Below are 22,057 nucleotides of genomic sequence, written 5' to 3'. Positions count from 1 at the left end.
GGTTAGAATTCCAAGACAGGTCTCACTTGGCTAAAAATCAGTGCTGGCCAGGCTGCATTCCCTTCTAGAAGCTCTGGGAGGCAGTCTGTTTTCTTGCCTTTTCCAGCTTCCAGAGGCTGCCTGCATTCCTTGGCTCAGGTCCCCATCCCCCTGACAGCAGAGCCAGCAACATTACACCTCTGCCCATACCTTTACCAGTGACACCTAGGGGACAGTATTTGCTCTTAAGGTTTCACGTGATTAGACTGGGTGAACTGGCTGATACAGCATCATTTCCGTACTTCAGGATCCTCACCTTGATCCCATCTGCAGAGTCCCTCTTGCCTTTTGAGGCAACCCATTCACAGGCTCTAGGAATTAAGATTGAGACTTCTTTAGGAATCAATACTCTGCCTACCAAAGGAAGAAATGTGCTTTCATTGGTCTCAGCTCTAAGTGGGCAATCACTTTAAAAACTTTAATTTAGAAGACTTTATAAACTGCTGAAACTTACTGAAGACTTAACGATATAATAAGAATACCTACCAACATTTATTGAGGGCTTGCACTGCAAAAGACACTGACTACTCAGTGCTTAAATCCATGATCTGATTTAATCCTTTTAACAGACCTATGAGGTAGTTTCTATTATAATCTCATTTTGAATGTTTAAAAACTGAGATCTAAAGGATTTTAACAGTTTGCTCATGGTTGCATAACTAGTATATGGTGGCAGAATGGGATTTGACTTTAGGTCTGTCTGACTCAACCTTTTAACCTGTAAGCTTCTCTACGTACGTTGAGTCATCTAGTGGTAAAAGTATAACAGAGTATAAGGAAATATTAAGAGTATAATTTATGTAGAGAAAGCCTCCATGATAGTTCTTTTTAATATGGAAAATAATTTTTTTACCATGAACAGAAGCTTTCAATATGCCATTTTACCAATGAGCTCTGTTTAACTGATTAGTCTTAGTTGGTTGTAAATAAGATTTAATGATCAATTCTCAGAGTTTTCATTTAAATAGAAGAGAGAGCTATTTTGCATGACTAAGCTGAAAGTAAATAGATCCTTCAGCATTTTTTAGTGCTCTTAGATTCTATAGGTCAAGAATTCATTTCAGAAGTTTTATCATAGCCTAACTGATTAACAGGCTCTCCCTCCATGTCTGTTGCTGTTCGGACCCTCAGTCATGCCTGACTCTTTGCAACACCATAGACTGCAGCACCCCAGGCCTCCCTGTCCTTCACCATTTCCTGGATCTTGCTCAGTCTCATGTCCGTTGAGTCGGTGATGCCATTCAATCATCTCGTCCTCTGTCGTCCCCTTCTCCTCCTGCCTTCCGTCTTTGCCGGCATCAGGGTCTTATCCTCTGACCCCACCCCAGATGTAAGCACCATGGAGAGCAGGGTTCCTGTTCTTATTCAGGTTTGTTTCTTGAGTACTTAAAACAGTAACATCCATTCAAATGGGCTTCTCTGGTGGCTCAGTGGTGAAAAGTCCATCTGCCAACGTAGGTTCAATCCCTGGGTCGAGAAGAAACCCTGGAGGAGAAAAATGGCAACTCACTCCAATATTCTTGCCTGGGAAATCCCACAGACAGAGGAGCCTGGCGGGCTACAGTCCATGGGGTTGCAAGAGTCAGACATGACTCAGCATCTGAACAACAACAAACCAAATAATAATATATTATTGGTTTCAACCAAATAATATTGGTTGAAAGAATGGAAATTGAGGACTATCTAAGGGACTAAAGTTAGCCATCTCTGTGAATGAGCCAGTATCTGGCTACTAGTTGGATTTCAGAAGGTCTTTTCAAAATGGAATATTCTAATGTGTTTGGCTAAAAGACGATGTGATAGGTTCATATTGTACGAGTAGGAAAGGTACATGATAACCCTGATAAAGCCAAGGTGTTTTTGCATAAATCTGTGCATCAGAGAGAAACAAGTGGCTCATTTGAAGTATTTGACTCCTGTACTGACTTTATTATTTTATTCATTTTCTTGTTCAGCAAATATTATTGGGCACTGTACTAGTTACTAGGATAAAAGATGAATTAAAAGAAAAAGTTCATGATGTAAAGGAGTCTTCTCCCTCCTGGTTAAAACAAATACTTATTAAGATAAAATGCATTGTATTAAATGGATTTATGGGCACACAGAAGAGGGACCCTTAACTTACTATCCAAAAAATACTTCAGTTGGGCTGGTCATCTTAAATATATTTTGGGAAAGGTGTAATTTAGATTTATTGGAGAGTTGCAAAGATAGGATATGGTTCTTATATACTCTTCATCCAGCTCCTTATTCCCTTGGTGTGTTGATCGACACTGAAAATTAACATTGGGACAATGCCATTAGCTAAACTTTAGGCCTTATTCAGATTTTGCCATCTTGACTATAACCTTTCTTGCTACAATGAAGTCACGCATCCAAGTGCTTCATTTCCTTTTTTATTCTAAATCATCTTTATTTTTGGAGGGTTTCCCACTCATTGTAGTATTCTATGAATCTAAAATTTTTATGACTTTAAAGACCCGTTTTTTTCCTTTCCTGGCCTTCCTTATATCAGTCTTTAGGCTTCTAGAATGTTTAGTCTATTCCTTTACATTGGCAGCCCTTCCCTTTGAACATTTTAGTGACCCTTCTTGATAGTTTCCAGGTGCCTTTTTTTTTTTTTTTTTTGTCTTGAGGAATGACCATAGCTACATGCAGTTTTTCAGCTGTTAATTGTATGATTAGGTGCCATTTGGATTCATATGAGCTAGTATTTTTTGACTTTTCAGATGATTTATGGATGCTGGCAGTCAAATCAGAACTAAGAATGAAAAGTAATTAAAGATGCAAAACATTTTCACCACCATTTTTCATTAGATTTTTACAGCTGTGTGAAATAGATACGGCAGATCTAGTGCCCATAGCCTCCTTCTTTTTATTAATTTTTTATTGGAGTATAATTCCTCCCCCCCTTTTTTTTGACCACACTGCGCAGCATGTGGGATCTTATTCCCAGATCAGGGATTGAACCCTTGAGCTCTGCACTGGAAGCAGAGTCTTAACCACTGGGCCACCAGGGAAGTCCCCTCTTATTTCTCTTTAAGGATAAGATGATTGAGTTTCAGAGTGCCTCTCTGGTCCCACAGACCAAACAAACCTTAGACTCTGAATTTGCAAACTCCTGATTCTTGCTATTCAAGGAGACTATAAAAATCTATGAGCAGTAGCACAGGATGTTATATGTGTTTAGTCATTTAAATTCATGAGCTAGAAACTATTAGCAAAGAAGCCAATTAAACTTCTTCCTAAAAAAAAACAACCAAAACAAGAGCCTTTCTAGTGGCGTGCCTGTCCCTCTGGAGGAAGTGAAAGTCACATGTTGTCATGCTAAGTAAGCTTCATTTTATGCATTGTGTGTGAATCTTTGTCCTGAGAAGATTCTATTGCAATTTAGGAACCAGTGGATTCTCTCAGAAGGTACAGAAAGCAGCTCACTTGTACTTTCAAGAGATGCTTTAGTGAGCTAATTTTTTGTGCCAAATAAAGGAAACTGTGAATTCTAACCTCCCTTATTGTGATTGTGTGTGTTGTCTAAAACCGGACTCCTTTCACTCTGATCTGATCCCTTGACTTCCAAGGACTGTGCCCGAGGGTATCACAGCCTTGTAGCTCTGTTAGGTGGGTCACAGAATTAGACTGCTTTTGATGATCAATGATGTGGCTCAGATTCTCTTACTGTAAACAGTCTGTTTCTTTGACTCTGGTCATTTTCTGTCTCTTCAACAAATTCATGACACTGGGAACCCTGAGAGAACAAACTCGCCTTTCTTAACCTTTCCTGTGGGGGAACAGTAAAATGATAAGGATTCAGCTGTTAGGTTGTCTGTGGACCAGCTTAAAAATGCAAAGAAAAGTCTTTAAAGCTATACAAGCTTTGAAGATATTCCAAAGTCAAACTTTGGCCCTACTTAAGGAAGGATGCAAAGCTGGTTATTTAACTGTAGTGAGCATAGAGAAATTTAACTTTGATCTGGTTGGTTTCAGCGCATCAAGAAGCTTCCCTTCGATCCTGGCATTCACTTTTTAGTGTCATTCAGTTTAATAAGTTATCCGTGAATTTAAAAAAAAAAAAAGAAGAAATCAGAAACATGGTTACCAGAAAAGCTGACCTGCCTAAATAACAAAGGAAGACACTTTCAAGGTCCTGAAAGGACACACTGATTTTGTGATTAGCTCTGCTAAAGTGTTTTCTTCTTCACTGCAGGTTTTAAGGGGCCATGTGAAAATTAGACAGTGGGGTGCTATTATTGGTATAAATTAGGACTTTGTTCAAAAGCAATGTTTTATGTTTGATGCAGCGCTTCAGAGTTTTCCCACAGCTGTTATTGTTTAAAACTACTTCTAATCAAGTGTACACATACTCATCTTACCTGGGAATTTTATCCAATTTAGAACATCTGAATGAGGTTCTCTCCAAAGAAAAAAGAATTTTAGTGACATCCGTTAATTAAATGATTGTTATTCTAAATATTAATTATTATTAATATGGACACTTCAAGGTCATGTTCCTGTCCAGAATTTACTAAAGCACATCAGAAGAGAAGAACCCCATTACCATGAGAAAATAAATAAATATAATATCAAGTTCTCAGTAACTGGATATTTCTCGAAGTTTCTGTTTAAGTGGCATGTTGGAGAGAAACATGGCAGGTATGGATAGCAAATGAAAAGAAAAAAATAGCTTTTGACAACAGAAAAGATCAAATTTATAAACATGTGTCAAATGAAATTTGCTGTATGTCAGTTAGGTCAAACTATAATGGATCCGTTTTAACCCTGTGTATTGATGGCCTTACATGTGGCTTGCGGGATAGCTTCTCTGTGTTCCTGAGTGAGGTGTTCTTATAACTGGGGGCAGCTGTGGTGACAGCATTAATTAGGCAGGCCTGTTGAGCACACACCTTAAAGCTGCCAACGGCAGTGGCGGTGCTGTGACTGGCTCCAGATTCCATTGTCACGGCCATTTGCCTTGACACCTTGGCAGAGCATCAGTGATCCCTTCAGACCCTCCGGGTTCCGGGTCCCCCGTGGGAGCTTGTTCCAGTGGACAGTACAGTGAGGCAGCGCTGGAGTGACGCACAGCGCGCCCCACCCCGTGGCATTCGGGGGGGATAGGCAATTGCACAGTTTATATATATATATTTTTGTATCATACCATTTTTAAGTATTCTGTCTTGTTTTATCCCCCCATAAATCATCAAGGTAGCTTAGAACAGACAGCCATTTTCATATCCGCTTATTTCCACTTTATCCCCCAGACTGTTGCACTTGGAATATGCAGAAATGATCTATCGTGGGGTGTATGCCAGGATTTATCAGGGCACTCTTAATACATCAATAAGATAAATCTTACATTGGACTTATGAACCTATTGGACAGAGCAAATTGTTCAGTTGGCTGCCTAGGAGTTAAGAATAGGAGCTGGGATTTCCTTGGCAATGCAATGGTTAAGATTTCACCTTCCAGAGCCTTCGGGAGTGCGGCTTTGCGCCTGCGCGGCACTGAGTGCAGCTTTGCGCCTGCGCGGCACCAAGTGCGGGAGTGCGGCTGCGCGGGCACCGAGTACCAGCGGGCAGTTTGAATTTCGCTCCCTGAGCCGGGTGTCGAGATCCTGCGCTTCCCACCGAGACTGGGTGGGGGAGGGGCGGTGTCTCGGCGCCTCGCGACCCCACTGAGTGGGCCCTTTGCTCCCGGACCCGCATGAGAGGCTTAAAGGATGGCCTCAGATCTGGAACAGTTATGTTCTCATATTAATAATATGCAGAGTACATCATGAGGAACGCTGGGCTGGAAGAAGCACAAGCTGGAATCAAGATTGCTGGGAGAAATATCAATAACCTCAGATATGCAGATGACACCACCCTTATGGCAGAAAGTGAAGAGGAACTAAAAAGCCTCTTGATGAGGGTGAAATAGAGTGAAAAGCTTGGCTTGAAGCTCAACATTCAGAAAACGAAGATCATGGCATCTGGTCCCATCACTTCATGGGAAATAGATGGGGAAACAGTGGAGACAGTGTCAGACTTTATTTTTTTGGGCTCCAAAATCACTGCGGATGCTGATTGCAGCCATGAAATTAAAAGACGGTTGCTCCTTGGAAGGAAAGTTATGACCAACCTAGATAGCATATTAAAAAGCAGAGACATTGCTTTGTCAACCAAGGTCCGTCTGGTCAAGGCTATGGTTTTCCCCGTGGTCATGTATGGATGTGAGAGTTGGACTGTGAAGAAAGCTGATCGCCGAAGAATTGATGCTTTTGAACTGTGGTGCTGGAGAAGACTCTTGAGAGTCCCTTGGACTGCACGGAGATCCAACCAGTCCATTCTGAAGGAGATCAGTCCTGGGTGTTCACTGGAAGGACTGATGCTGAAGCTGAAACTCCAATACTTGGCCACCTCATGCGATGAATTCACTCGCTGGAAAAGACTCTGATGCTGGGAGGGATTGGGGGTAGGAGGAGACAGGGTTGACCGAGAATGAGATGGCTGGATGGCATCACCGACTCGATGGACATGAGTTTGAGTGAGCTCCGGGAGTTGGTGATGGACAGGGAGGCCTGGCGTGCTGTGATTCATGGGGTCACGGAGAGTCGGACACGACTGAGCGACTGAACTGAACTGATTAATGAAAAGATTGGCAATATTAAAAAAACTCTGAGAAATTGTGGGCAAGAACGTACCTTGAACACCATTTTAAGTAGGAGATGAGATCGCTGTAGTAAATGAACTTCTAAATAAATTGGAATTGGAAATTCAGTATCAAGAACAAACCAACAATTCCCTCAAGGAACATTTTGAATCTCTCGAAGATTATAAAGATGTGGAGCATCTCAAAGAAAACATCCCTCCCCATTTGCCTCAAGTAACAGTTACCCAGAACTTTGTTAATGGATCAGATCTTGACCCTGAAGGACTGGTCAAAGTTGAGGAACCTGCACCCACAAAGAAGCCTCCCAAAGAACAAAGAAGTATTATAACTTCTTTATAACTTCTGAGAGTTTAATGGCATTCCTGCGTACATGAAATCCCGCTTAACCTATTGTCACATTAATGATGTTATTAAAGAAATCAACAAGGCAGTTGTTAGTAAATATAAGATCCTACATCAACCAAAAAAGTCTATGAGTTCTGTGGCCAGAAATCTCTATCACAGATTTATTGACGAAGAAACGAAGGAAACCAAAGGTCATTATTTTGTAGTGGAAGCTGACATAAAGGAGTTCACAGCTTTGAAAGTCGACAAGAGGTTTCATGTGATACTGAATATTTTACGACACTGCCAGAGGCTATCAGAGGTCCAAGGGAAAGGGCTTACCCGATATGTTATAACATAACGTCCTTGTGAGCTTCTGAACCAGCTAACAGGGTTTAGAGGCTGTTCCTAAAGTTTCCTTACATGTAATTTTTTTAATATATAATTTTTTTAGCTTTTTCATTTTCTTTTTTGTTTCTTCTAAAAATAAAGCATGTATATTTAAAAAAAATATATTTCACCTTCCAGTGTAGGGGGTGTGGGTTCCATTCCTGGTCTGGGAGCAAAGGTCTCTTGGCAAAAAAAAAAAAAAAAAAATACCCATGAAACAGAAACAATATTGTAACAAATTAATAAAAACTTTAAAAATGGTCCACAAAAAAAAAAAAAAAACTAGTAGGAGCTCTGGATCAGAATTCTGGAGTCCAGATACTGGATCCCCAGTATGCCAGTTCTGTTACTGTGGGAGGTTGCTTTACCTCTCTCTGTTTCTGTTTGGTTGTCTATAAATTGGAATAATGCACGTATCTCCTAGAATTGTCACAAAACTTAAAAGACTTAATAAACATGATGTTCTTAGGACAGTGCTTGATATTTAATACATACTAGGTTACTCAACCAGTGTCAGCTATTATTATTCTAAAGGAGTTTATTGTTGAAAGTACTATGAGGACCTTATTGTAACTTCACCTTGTAAGTCTTGAGACCACTATTATAGTGGTTTTACAGTTTTGTCTTTGACCTTCACTATGAAATATACAGAGAGGTATAGAAGATGAAGATTGCTAATTTCAACAAACATAATATTAATTTTTCAGGTTGAAAAATTCTCTTACCTAGTAAATCTGTGCTTATTGCCCTTGTAGAATTGTACAGTGTTATAAATCTCTCACAGACATTTATGGAGAGGTGATCTGATTGTAATAAACATAAAATTACTCTGGTGGCTATGAAATGAAATAATAGTTCCTAGATTTTTGTCAGCTGTCCTGGCTTTAAATCCTTGTCTGCAGCTTGACAGCCTTGTGACCTTATACAAATGTAGGCATAACCCTCCGTATCTTCACCTGTAAAAGAATGGTTATCCACTTTATATGAAACTGACCCAAATGGTAAATTGGGGATGTGCATTGATCATAATAGTTACTGACTAGTTAAGGAGCAAATTTAGACCTTGTAGACTGGGGTCAATCGATGAAGACAGTTGATCCACTTTGATTTGAAAGCAGAGGAGATCATATTAAAATGTTTGCTCTTCTTAAAATGGAATAACAGCCTGGCGTCTGCGGGAGCCTCTGAGATAAGATGCATTAAAGGAGATGGGAAGGAATGTGGTTGCGATGACTAGGGTCTTAGCTGAGGCAGGAATCAAGTAGAAAACATTTTTTAAAATGTATTTTTAATTGGAGGATACTTGCTTTACAGCATTGGCTTCTGCCATACCTCAATGTAAATTAGCCATAGGTATACATATGTCCCCTCCCTTTTGAACCTCCCTCCCACCTCCCACCCCATCCTACCCCGCTAGGTTGTCAGAGTCCTGGCTTGAGTTCCCGGAGTCATACAGCAAATTCCCACTGACTGCCCGCTTTCCACATGGTAACGTGTGTGTTTGCAGGCGTCTCTCTCCACTTGTCCCACCCTCCCCTTCCCACCTCACCCCCCGTGGCCATAAGTCTGTCTTCTGTGTCTGCGTCTCCGTCACTGCCTCCCGGAGAGGACATTTTAACGACGATGACCAGATGAGAGAAATCCAGGAGGATGTAAAAACGGCAAAGTCAAGGCAGGAATGCTTTTTTTGACCATTTTCCAGTTAGATTTACATTTCCTTTTTATTAGCGTCATATGGCAGAGAGTATAGAAGTCCTGATCCAGTGGAATGCATAAAAATGAAAATAATGTCACTGGGGCTCTTTGATCTCAAATTTTAAAAAAGCCTTTTTGAGAAAGTGGGTGTGGGTTTTGAAGTAATATTTGGACCTGAATCTCTTCTTTATCAGTATCTTCTAGATCCTTCCTTTTACTTAGTTTTTTCAGCAAGGACATTTTGAACTAAGTCCTTGAGATCCTGTGTGTCTAATTCACTTAGACATCTGGATATTTATTGGCTGCTCCAGTGGCTCAGTGGGTAAAGAATCTGCCTGCAGTTCAGAAGACACAAGAGTTGTGGGTTCGATCCCTGAGTCAGGAAGATCCCCTGGAGAAGGACATGGTAACCCACTCCAGTATTCTTGCCTGGGAAACGGAGCCTGGCGGGCTGTACAGTCCCTGGGGTCACAAAGAGTTGGACATGACTAAGAGACTAACACTGCGCTGGACATTTGGATGTTTGGATTATCAGTTCAGTTCAGTTCAGTCGCTCAGTCGTGTCCGACTCTCCGCGACCCCATGAACCACAGCATGCCAGGCCTCCCTGTCCATCACCAACTCCTGGAGTCCACCCAAACTCATGTCCACAGAGTCGGTGATGCCATCCAGCCATCTCATTCTCTGTCATCCCCTTCTCCTCCCGCCCCCAATCCCTCCCAGCATCAGAGTCTTTTCCAGTGAGTCAGCTCGTCGCATGAGGTGGCCAAAGTATTGGAGTTTCAGCTTTAGCATCAGTTTGGATTATAGTGCCAGTCAAATGGACACATCACCATCACCACCACAAGCCTGAGCCTCCACTTAGGGACTGTGACCACCTACTCAAGGCTGCTCCTGCCCCTCCTTTGATTGGGTAGCAACGGATTCCTTACATGGCCCTCTTTCTGTACATGCGCCTCTCTAGTGCAGCCTGTGGCTGCGATGTTTAGCTGTAGAATGTGATCAGTCATTTTCTGTGGCCTTAGAAGCATGGGCTTCCCCATGCAGGCTCAGTAGATAAAGAATCCGCCTGCGATTCAGGAGACACAGGAGATGCAGTTTCGATCCCTGGGTCCGGAAGATCCCCCCGAGAAGGAAATGGCAACCCACCCCAGTATTCTTGCCTGGAAAATCCCATGCATGGAGGAGCCTGGTGGACTGCAGTCCAATGGGTCACAAAGAGTTAAACATGTCTGAGCGACAAAAAAAAAAAAAAGAGTAAACACAAGTTTTTGACTGGGCTGGTTGTGGCTCATATCTTCGAAAGGAACATTTAAAAGAATCCTACTGTTGTTTCAGTCAGCTTGTAGCAGTGAACTGGGGGATGTGGAACTTTGTGTAAGTCTCTATGTGAAAAGCCCTGCTGAAGACGGGAATGTTTGAGAGATGAAGGTTAACACTAGTAAGAAGCCAATTTTGGTTTAGCGGTCCTACCATTGTGAGTAAGAGAAGTGAAATGCTGAAATATTGCTCCCGAGTTTATTGTATTGTATTTATTGTATTTATATGTTGTATAGTGACATGTTCTGTGCATATGTTATGAGGATTGTTCCAAACGCTTGTAAAGATATTATTTGGTGATACACATTCATCCTTGTGTAAGGAGTTGGGCCTAGAACTGCTAAAATGGTATTTCTGGGTCCAACTATCTTAACTATTCTTTGAAGCCTAGTCTTACTGTGTTGACTGGTTTGGTTTATGGCCAATGGTGTGGAATAAGCTCGAGAATATCTTGTAATAAACCCCTGAACTTTATATAGTGACTTTCTCACAAGTGGAAGGACCCCTATGCTTTATCTCATTCTCCAAATATCCTTGCTGAATACACAGGGACACATAGTAGGTTTGCATTTAGGTTCACAGGGAACTCTGGTTAACTGCAATTGCTGCTGCTGCTAAGTCACTTCAGTTGTGTCCGACTCTGTGTGACCCCATAGGCGGAAGCCCACCAGGCTCCCCCGTCCCTGGGATTCTCCAGGCAAGAAATTGGAGTGGGTTGCCATTTCCTTCTCCAATGTGTGAAAGTGAAAAGTGAAAGTGAAGTTGCTCAGTCGTGTCCGACCCTTAGCGACGCCCACGGACTGCAGCCTACCAGCCTCCTCCATCCATGGGATTTTCTAGGCAAGAGTACTGGAATGGCTTGCTGTTGCCTTCTCCGTAACTGCAGTTAGGGACAGTCTATCTGGAGGGTGATTCAGCTGGACTTGAGGCAGCGTGAGCCTTAAGTCACCACAAGAGGCAGTAAATAGTGACCTGTGAGATGGTCCCTAACATAACATAAGACCACACACTGCCTCAGTAGCAGTGATTTTAATCCTAGGTGTATTGTGAAATACCATTGCTGCTAGACCTTGCTGCCTTGTACACAGTTATATTTACAAAATATAAACCTGGTAAGTTTTGCCTTTTATAGTCAAATTTGTGAGTACAATTCAGAAGAGAAGACAGATGACTAAGTATAATAAACTATCCATTCTGTACATCGTGACCATAATTTTCTCAATAAAGGACTTATAGAGACTTTCCTCAGTCACTTATTTAGTTTTAACATGACTGTAAAAAACAGGGCATCCTTCTGTGTAGAAGACTCATTCATGATATTCGTGTGGCTTTTCTTAACTAACATCATTGCCAGTTGCCAGTTTTCACCATGAGATCTGCACCTGTGTGGTATCAGCCTTTTAAATGGTTTTATGCGAGGAAGACTTCACTGGGGGTCATAGCTGAAAACTCACGGTGACTTGATAGTATTTTGCAGGTTTCCTGTTTAATTTGTTCAGTGTCAAGGCTCTTCAGTTTAACTGTACAGTCAAACGTGGAGTTATGAACTAGTTTTGCACCATCAGGACATCCAAAGAAAAGAAACAATTCATCTAGTGTCCCATGCTATCTGCATATGTCATCAGCACACACAAGCTAAAATGTGTTCCCTGTTCTTAACAATACAGTACAACATTTGATAATAGCAGTATTGAACATATTAAAAAAAAATAAGTACCCAGTAGACAAGCAAAATGAGAGGATTGCTTAGATGGATAGTTCTTCTTCACCTCTATCACAAATACTCATTCGCACATTAAAGAATTGGAATAAACGAGCCTCATGCCTTCATTTTTTGTGTGGTCAGCATGTAAAATAATTGTTTTTGGATTACTGCCACGTTTTTTTTTCCTCCATTGTACAACGTATCAAATAAAAAATGTAGACATGCAAAAATAGGCTTTTTAAGTATACAGTCATACCTGCTTGCATTGACTTAGAGTCGGAAGAGTATGTTTGTGATCTTTTAAAGCCCTGTAAAACACTTAAAGCCTGTAAAAACGAGTGCCTGTAAAATGTGTGGCATCACTCTGAGGGTTTGGGGGTTTCTATTTTTATAGGCTGCTCCTTTTTGCACTTTACTGTCTGTCTCTGTTGATACATTTCTAAGGGTGTGGATAGGTTCATATTAATGTCAAGCAAGTTTGAAGTAGATTTAAGCAATGACTGTTTAAAACTTGCTCTGTCATTAAATTGTTTCAGGGTGTGGAAATGCTGCCTCCCAGAATCACAGTGAAAGCAGAATTATGAACTGTGGTAGACCAAATACAATTAAATCATGCCAGAGATGTTCAGATCATTTACTGCATTGGAAGCAGTAACTTAGCATGGTGTTTACCTTCAATCAATTTTTAATTAGAGCTTCCCAGGTGGCGCTAATGGTAAAGAGCCTGTCTGCCAGTGCAGGTAAGAGACACAAGTGTAAGAGACACAAGTTCGATCCCTGGGTTGGGAAGATCCCCTGGAGGAGGAAATGGCAACCCACTCCAGTGTTCTTGCCTGGAGAATCCCATGGACAGAGGAGCCTGGCGGGCTGCAGTCCACAGAGTGACACAGAGTTGGACACAACGGAAGCGACTTAGGACACACAGCAGTGGTTAATTAACAGACTATTTACTCTTAAACAAGAATCGAAGCGCATGTAAATTTTTTTTACAGTTTTAAAATCCAAGTACTCGCTTTAAAATATTGCCCATGGTTTAGAAGCTACCCTTGGTCTTATAAAGTTATATCTGAATTTTAGAAAGTGCTTGGTGGCGTACTTTCTCAGTGAAATAAATGAGATTATTTTATGCGAGTAAACTGTGAGAAACATATATAGTTTTAAAATGTAGTCTAGTAATATATACGTATTATTTTATAATCTAATGGAAGGAAATTGACTTTATTGAAAGTTGTCTCATTATGAATGGAGGAGAAAAAGCACAGAGACCATCTGTCCTCAACATTAGTTTGCACACTTATCAAGAGTCTGTGAAATATCCAGGGGTGTTCCATTAGGGTGGTTATGTGAGAAGAAATAAAGAAAAATTTATGTTGTTTCCCAGTCTGTAGGATGCCTCCACGTGGGCTCCACCTGGAGTGAGGGAGGAACGTTATGTGGTACTTTTCCAGAAGGTATCACTGACCGCAGAATACCCAGAGGCCAACAGTGCAGTCGTGTGGCTGGGTCAGTGGGTCACAGATTTGTTTCTCCATTTATGGAGAATTTTTAAAACCTTCAAACAGCTGTTCTCTGAAAAGCTGTATATCCTCACGTCATAGCTGGTTTCTCCTGAAGACACAGCAGAGACATTATGACAAGTGGACTTCCAGGGATGCTGGAAGCTTCTGTGCTTGTGACAGTGTTAAAGCTACATGCAAGAGAGAGCAGCTTAGGCTAATCAATAGAGGTATATCCATATCCCAAACACCAAGAAATGTTTATAGGTTGGGGTCAGCTTGAGGAGTGGATATTCTAGTTATGAAAGGCCTTGCCTCTCAAGGTCTGTGCCTCATTATGTCATAGATCATCTCTTAAGGACAAAGGTGTACCAGTCTGGCATGTGAACCCCCAAAGGGGGAGGTTCGATGTGTTGACCTGCCAAATAAGAGATTGTTTTCCTTCCACCAAAGGGCCTAGTGGGAATGAAGCCCCAAAGTCATGGCTATCAGGTTGAATGTAGGAGGACTTCAGTGCCATACGACTCACAGAATTTTAATGGAGAATATAATCTTAAGAGTTCCATTTGTAAGTTACAGCACAGATATTCCCAAGAATCTCAATGACTACAAATTTAGCCAAGACTTTGGAAGTATTTACTGAAAGCTTGAGACTTTTTTAATGGCAGAAAGATCAGATAAAAAAGGCAAGAAAGCTAAGAGAAACCAATATTCCTTTTCCTCCCTTTTTGTGTGTGTGTGAGAGTGTGCGCATGCGTGCATGTATGTATGTATATTTTTATTTGCAGAATCGTGAAATTTAGTTGTAGATATCATGACATTTCAGCAAATACTGCCTAAGAACAAGGGCATTCTTCTGCATGACCACAATGCAGTTACCACACTTGAGAAACTTAATTTTGGTACAGGACCTTTATTCAGATTTCCCCAGTAGTCCTAACAATGTTCCTTATAACTGTTTTTTCCCTGAAGCAAGATCCAATCACTAGTCAAAGTCTATTGCATTTGTCAGTCTCACTTAATCTACATCAGTTTCACAGTCTTTTATCTTTCTTGACATTGATATTCCTGAAGCCGAGATCAGCTGTTTTGTCAAATATTCCTCACTTTGAATTTGTCCAATTGTTTCCTCACATTTGAAATCAAGACTCTTACTAAAGTCATAATAAATAAATAAATGAAGATAGGAGGGTAATGGGGAAGGAGAGGTGACAGAAAGAGACAGTGGAATAGAATAAGAGAAAAGAAAGTAAAAAGAGATGCAAATGGACTTCATGAAGATTTCAAACAAGATGACAAAATCTAATAGATTTGTATTCAGGCTGTATTGGTAAGCAAATGAATGGAGAGGTGGGTGAGGGAACATGGTACTTATTGAGAGTTAAGGACATCTCATATATTGTGTTTAGAACATTTTGGATAGAGACAAGGGAATGAACCTTGAAAATCTGGGCTGTATGCCAAGCTAAACACAAAATTAAGTGAAAACAACAATAAAAATTCAAACTAGTTCTTCTAATCTGTACATAAAAGGATGAGATGGTTTATTTTTCTTAATAGATGTAAACCAGTTTTTTTATATCATTTAAAACCCTGTACTAGGTTTTTAAATGCTCCAATGTTCATTGCAGCACTGTTTATAATAGCCAGGACATGGAAGCAACCTAGATGTCCATCTGCAGATGAATGGATAAGAAAGCTTTGGTACATATACACAATGGAGTATTTCTCAGCCATCAAAAAGAATGCATTTGAATCAGTTTTAATGAGGTGGATGAAATTGGAGCCAATTATACAGAGTGAAGTAAGCCAGAAAGAAGAACATCAATACCGTATATTAACGCATATATATGGAATTTAGAAAAATGGTAACCTAAACCCTGTATAAGAGACTGCAAAAGAGACATAGGCATTTAGAACAGTCTTTGGGACTCTGTGGGAGAGGGTGAAGGTGGAATGATTGGAGAGAATGGAATTGTAGCATGTATATTATCATAAGTGACCAGTCCAGGTTCGACGCATAAATTTTCCTCTGTTCAAAAAAAAAAAAAAAAAAGAAAGAAAAAGAAAACTGACCTGCATTACCTGCAAGCATTCAAAAGAGAGCCAAATAACTCTTCTTCCTAAAACACATAGGAAATTGCTTTAAAATAAATGAATAGAGTGTTCCCAAAAAAAAAATAAAATAAAATAAAACCCTGTACTAGGTTTACAAAATTGAAAATGATCTTAAGGAGTTAATAGGAATATACAAATACTATACCAGATAGATGAGAATTTAGTCCGTTTTTTAAAACCTCCAGAACAGAAATTCGTGGACCACATCTTAAAGAGAGGGCTCCTAGGAAAGGTCTTCAGGAAGTAAATCTTATTTTCAAGCTGTCCAAAAAAAAAAATAACCGGAGAAAATCATCAGGTGTCAGAGGCTAAGAACAGCTGAAATATTGATACAATTTTCTAACTTGCTGCTGTGTCTTCACATTCAATGTCTGCTTCTCTACCTCATCTCCCAGCCTCTAAATAAGAAAAAGGGGGATGTGTAATTGTAGGAACACTGTTAAGAAGTTCAAATAGTTTTTGCTGTAACTTAATGGAAAATGTATATACTCATTCCTGACATTTTTGGAGGGATTTTCTTGGTAAGGGCATAGTTGTAGAAAAATAAATATATGCAGAGTGGGAAAGGTATACCATTTCCTGTTCATGCCTAACATGGTTCTGATTGCCATCCTTGACGTCTTGATGCTGTACACAGTGAATAATTACTCACTGGATCTGAGAGGTGCAGTCTCCTTTGGTGGATTTGAAGAATTAACTTCTCGTTAAGTCCTGAACTGGGGCAGAAATAGACTTTGTACTTGGCTTTTCTAAGACTCTATTGAAACAGAGATGTTGAGACATCACTTTCTGCAGTGTTGATTAAGTGAAATTATGTGTGCAGAGGAAAATCCATTCAATATGCTTTTATTTTTTAAACTGTTTTATTATGGAAAAAGAAAAAAAAAACAGACATACTATATAGTATTGTAGGGATTTCCTTGGCAGTCCAGTGGCTAAGACTTTGCCTTCCAATGCCAGGGTGAAGGTTTGATCCCTGGGTTAGGCAGCTAAGATCCTGTATTCCTTTCGGTCAAAAAGACAAAAGATAAAACAGAAGCAATATGGTAACAAAATCAATAAAGACTTTAAAAATGGCCTACGTTTTTAAAAAAATCTTAAAAAAGAATCGTGTACTAAATCCCTGCTTCTATGTATTGATTGACTTACCACAGTCAACTTCTTGGGGAATTTATTTCATTTTTATGCCTAACCATTTCCCACTGGCTTCCCAGGGAGCACTAGTGGTAAAGGACCGGCCTGCCAGTGATACAGAGATGCAGGTTCCATCCCTGGGTTGGGAAGACTCCCTAGAGGAGGGCACGGCAACACACCCCAGTATTCTTGCCTGGAGAATTCCATGGACAGAGGAGCCTAATGGGCTACAGTCTATAGGGTCGCAAAGAGTTGAACATGACTGAAGCAACTTAGCACATTCCCCACTACCATTTCACACTGAAGTAAATCTCAGATATTCTAACATCCATAAAGATTTCAGTAGAGAACAGGTACTCTTTGAAGCAGTCTTGCTTAAAATAGTAATGGTATGTAAGCATTTAATGTAAGTGAATGAGTGACTAAAAGTCACTCAGTCGTGTCTGACTCTTTGAGACTGCATGGACTATACAGTCCATGGTATTCTCCAGGCCAAAATACTGGAGTGGGTTGCCTTTTCCTTCTCCAGGGGATCTTCCCAACCCAGGGATCGAACCCAGGTCTCCCACATTGCAGGCAGATTCTTTATCAGCTGAGCCACATAAAGTGTCCTATAAATTAACGCACAATATAAGCACTCTCCCATTTCTGTTGAGAAGATTTAGAAGGGTGAAATCCAATCGAACTGATGATCTGATGGGAGTATGGTGGTCTTCTGAAAAGGTCACTTGATGTTTGTGGGAGAGTATCTGTAGACCCAGTAAAAGTGTTGTCACCAAAGAATTCCTGTCTTGAAGAAATGAGTGTTGTTGCGGTTTATGAGCCCTCTTTGTTCTCTGGATTACTCCTGTTGATAGCATAGTCTAACTCTGACTCTCCAGAATGTTGTAACCGTGCATAAGAGACACATACCTGTCTCTGAAAATAAGCTTCCCATTTGAAAAAATGTGTGTGACACCTGTTGTACCTATTCATAGAACTGTCATTAGATTAATTGTGATCTGGGATGTGACTGTGCTTTAGAAATAATGGCCCAGTTACCTCTTCTTCTTGAGCATAAGATTTTGATTCTTTGAAATGATCAGTTTTCAGGATTTTTAATAGTATCAGAGGATGTAAAGATGGAAGAAATTGCTATCTTGAATATATATATATATGAATTTTTTAGAATATTTTTAAAGAATAGATTTTTATTGAAGTAGACTTGATGTACAATATAGTGATTCACAATTTTTAAATGGTGTACTATATTTTATGCTTTACGCTTCCCTGGTGGCTCGGACAGTAAAGAATCTGTCTGCAATGCAGGAGAGCAGGATTTGATCCCTGGGTGGGGAAGATCCCCTGGAGAAGGAAGTGGCGACCCACTCCAGTATTCTTATTTGGAGAATCCCATGGACAGGGGAGCTTGGTGGACTACAGTCCATGGGGTCACAAGGAGTTGGACACGACTGAGCGGCTAACACTTTCACTATATTTTATAATTATTATAAAATAATGGCTGTGCCCCCTGTGTTGTACAATATGTCCTTGTAGCTTAGTTTACGCCTAATAGTTTGTACATCTTAATCATCTACACATATATTGCCCCTCTCCACTTCCCTTTCCCCACTGGTGACCGCTAGTTTCTTCTTTATATCTGTGTGTCTGTTTCAAAGAATAATTTTATAACCTAAGTTCTCTTTTTCCCCCGAATATATTTTATCTGAGCATTTTTATTATTCTCTAAGCTGAGATACATTTTGACTGACACCCCCCTCCCCTTTTTCTTTTCTTGCTCAGTTAGTAAAGCCTTTGTGAATGGTCTCTTGATCAGGCTCACCAAAATGAACATGTTTCTCTTGGAAAGGTTACCGTGTGATCAGAACTTTTTTCCTTCTCTTTTCTTTTTTAGCCTTGCCTCCCCGCTTGAAAGAGATGAAGAGTCAGGAGTCTGTGGCAGGTTCCAAACTAGTGCTTCGGTGCGAGACCAGTTCTGAATACTCCTCTCTCAAGTTCAAGTGGTTCAAGAATGGGAGTGAATTAAGCCGAAAGAACAAACCCCAAAACATCAAGATACAGAAAAGGCCAGGGTGAGTATCCTGCATGTCACAGCAGGGGCCATGCCTAGCAATACAATGATATAAACTATAAAAATTACTAACAGCTTAGTAAATAAGTATACCATCAAAAAACAGGATACATGATAAATGAAAAGATTTTCCTTTATATGGGGGCTAGAAATTGGGTCATTATATAGGAAAGAATTTTAAAGTATGTCATCTTACAACTTCTGGACAAAGCAAGGAAGGATGGATGTGGAAAGAACTAATAACATGTGGAGAGAAATAGAAGGGGTGAGAGAAGATAATGTCAATATCAAGCTGCTATATAGCACAGGCAGCGCAGCTCAGTGCTCTGTGATGACCTGAGGGGTGGGAGCAAGGGAGGTCCAAGCAGAAGGGGAGATATATATATATGTATATATATATATATCAGATTCACTTCATTGTGCAGCAGAAAAACTAACACAAAGTGGTAAAGCAGTCACACTCAAATTAAAAAATAAATTAAAAAAAGAATTCAAAAAAAATTTTTTTAATTTAAAAATATTAATAGGAGCTATTGGAGAAGGAAATGGCAACCCACTCCAGTGTTCTTGCCTGGAGAATCCCAGGGACTGGGGAGCCTGGTGGGCTTCCATCTATGGGGTCGCACAGAGTCGGACACGACTGAAGCGACTTAGCAGCAGCAGCAGCGTTGTAGTAGTAAGTAATAGATGAAATCCTAAAATCCTGTATAGAATACCTGTGCATTACACAATCAAGCTCAGTTGGGAAAGAATCTGCCTGCAATGTAGGAGACCCGGGTTCGATTCCTGGGTTGGGAAGATCCCCTGGAGAAGAAAATGGCAACCCACTTCAGTATTCTTGCCTGGAGAATCTCATGGACAGAGAAACCTGGCGGGCTACAGTCTGTGGGTTTGCAAGAGTCGGACACGACTTAGCGACTAAACATATATCATCATGTGAAGAGTTAGAATGTAATCAGTTGAATCTGAACTATTCTCAAGTAAATTTAATATGCAAAATTAATGTGTAACTGACAATTCTATTGCACTCCATCACCATGAGAACAGATTAAAATATCTAGTAATCCTAAGTAGCAAGAATCTTAAGTTTTCCTGCCCTCCTTGAAGAGATCCCTATTTGGGAAGGCTTCATGTGACCCCCTATAATGTCTGTGTATTCTATACCTACTCTAAAATGATGCTCTTTAATTTATTTTTTTCTTCATGTTTTTCCTCCTTATTTAAGAATGTTTACTTCTGGTCTCAAACTACATTTTGAAATTACAGAAGAGCTAAATGTCTTGGGTTTTTGCTTGTGAACAGTCCTTTCATCAATGTGACATGTATGATAGGGGTTCACAGCTCCAAGGTGACCTTTTTCTCTACTTACACTTCAGAGGATTCCAGTGAAATCCCAGAGATAATATATGAAGCAACAGTGAGAATCACCTCCTAGACTTTCATTTTATAGGACAGATACCAGAAACATCAAACACACATGAGCCAGAAAAAATAAAGTTATATAAGGGAAGTGAATTTAATCTTACCACAGTGTTTAATGACTGTGAGAGCCATAATTAGGGATGTTTTCCTGTTTCTATGGTTTTAGTAACTACTCTGCTTATCCTTGTTATTGATTGTGTCAGCACAGTGTCTTGATTTGGAAGAATAATACAGAAGGAAATGTCACTGTAGCAGGTGGTACTTCAAATCTACAAAAAAAATAATAATAATTCTGTGACGTGACAGAGTGCTTTTGTATATAATCTTATTTGTTTTTTTAACAATTTTCCCCTGGGTAGTAAGGACAGTTTACTGCACGTGGTAACTCTAATTTTGCAGGTTAAGAAATCAAGGGTCAAAAAATTGTTGTCTTTCCTTGAGTCATCCAACTAGCTATGAATAAGCTGGAACACAAATCAATGTCTCAGATTCCTTAATGTCTCATTTCTTCTTTAAAAATGGAAAGCAGACACACTTTATCACGTGTGTCCATGTGGGGAAGGGAGGAGAGAGAGCAAATTGAAAAAATAAGCATGATCCTTTCTGAGAAGTTTAACAACAAAGAAAAATTACTTTTAGCTAGGTTTTGGTGTCTGTTTTGTTTTTCATCAATTAGCCAGTTTAGTAAGAAACAGTTATCTGCATAAGCAGAGTGATGTCTCATTTGTTTCTATGTGGCTATTATTTGAGAGCAAAAGTATTTAAGAGCCCACGAAAAGCTTATATGTTAGAAATGTGGAGAAATGAAAGAATCCTAGGGCATTTTATACTCAGGGCATCGAAAGATTATAGAGAGATTATCTAGTACAGCCTCATAAGAAGCAATCAAGTGCTGAAACCCTGTTAGGGCTGGGGGGCTTCAGGATTTTTAAGCAGCCCATCTATTTACAAATAGTGGTCTAAAAACTTGATTATTTATGCTGAGATAATTTCTACCTTGTGGGAAGTTAAAATTTATTAATAATAGGGAAACGAAAAAGCTAACACTAAATATCAAACAGTAAAACTAAGCGCTGAATTGCAAGTTACTGATGCTAAGTGCCATGGGAGTTGGGAAGTGGGGAAGACGCCAGGAGCTTCAGGAGTCACTGTGAGGGGGTGGATTTGACTCTGCTAAAGAGAGATAGTCCCCCTGGATGGGTAGGGTGGGTTATGGAGTAGAGCAGTAGCAGGTTCTGTTCATAGGACAATAAAGAGGCCGGTTGAGTTGGGCCAGTGAGAGAGTGGATGGGAAATTTTGCCCTTCCTTGGATAAGATGCTCTGTGTTGGCCCTGGGCTAGAAGCTGGGTCTGGAGAGATGAACAGGAAATGTGTGCTGTCTCAGAGGCTTGGTCTCAAGTGGGGAAGGGAAATATAAGCAGTTATAATTCTCAGTTTTAAATTCAATGATAGTGACGATCACAGGATGATTTAGAAAGGTACTCAACAAGGATGGTGGAGGGGACCCAGTCCTGGACTGTGGAGGCTTCCTAGAAAGAAGAGGAGGAGGGAGGGAAAAAGGAGAGGATTCAGGCTGAAGGAACAGAACGAAGCAGCTGTGGACTTCAGGTATTTAAGGTGAAGATACCTGAAGAGAAGAAGCTGACTAGGTTGGGTAAATAAGATGACAAAAAGAAGCAGCAGAAAAAAGAGAG

At 40.2% G+C, this 22,057-nt stretch overlaps 1 protein-coding gene and 1 pseudogene across 1 annotated transcript in view; both read left to right on the top strand.

Moving 5' to 3' along the window:
- LOC129549383 (pro-neuregulin-1, membrane-bound isoform) overlaps positions 1–22,057 on the top strand; it is a 245,493-nt gene that overhangs the window by 37,809 nt on the left and 185,627 nt on the right. Inside the window, exon 2 of the mRNA XM_088832702.1 lies at positions 18,764–18,941. Coding sequence (XP_088688828.1) covers positions 18,787–18,941 — 155 coding nt within the window. The 5' untranslated portion in view covers positions 18,764–18,786. The remainder of the gene's footprint in view (positions 1–18,763; positions 18,942–22,057) is intronic.
- LOC148773743 (SKA complex subunit 1 pseudogene) lies at positions 5,478–7,661 on the top strand (annotated as a pseudogene).

This window comes from Moschus berezovskii, chromosome 26, assembly GCF_049115385.1.
Source record: "Moschus berezovskii isolate FMDL1 chromosome 26, NW_MosBer_1.0, whole genome shotgun sequence".
Classification (NCBI taxonomy): domain Eukaryota; kingdom Metazoa; phylum Chordata; class Mammalia; order Artiodactyla; family Moschidae; genus Moschus; species Moschus berezovskii.
The sequence above is the reverse complement of the archived record's forward strand: the minus strand, read 5'-3'. Positions and strand labels throughout refer to the sequence as shown.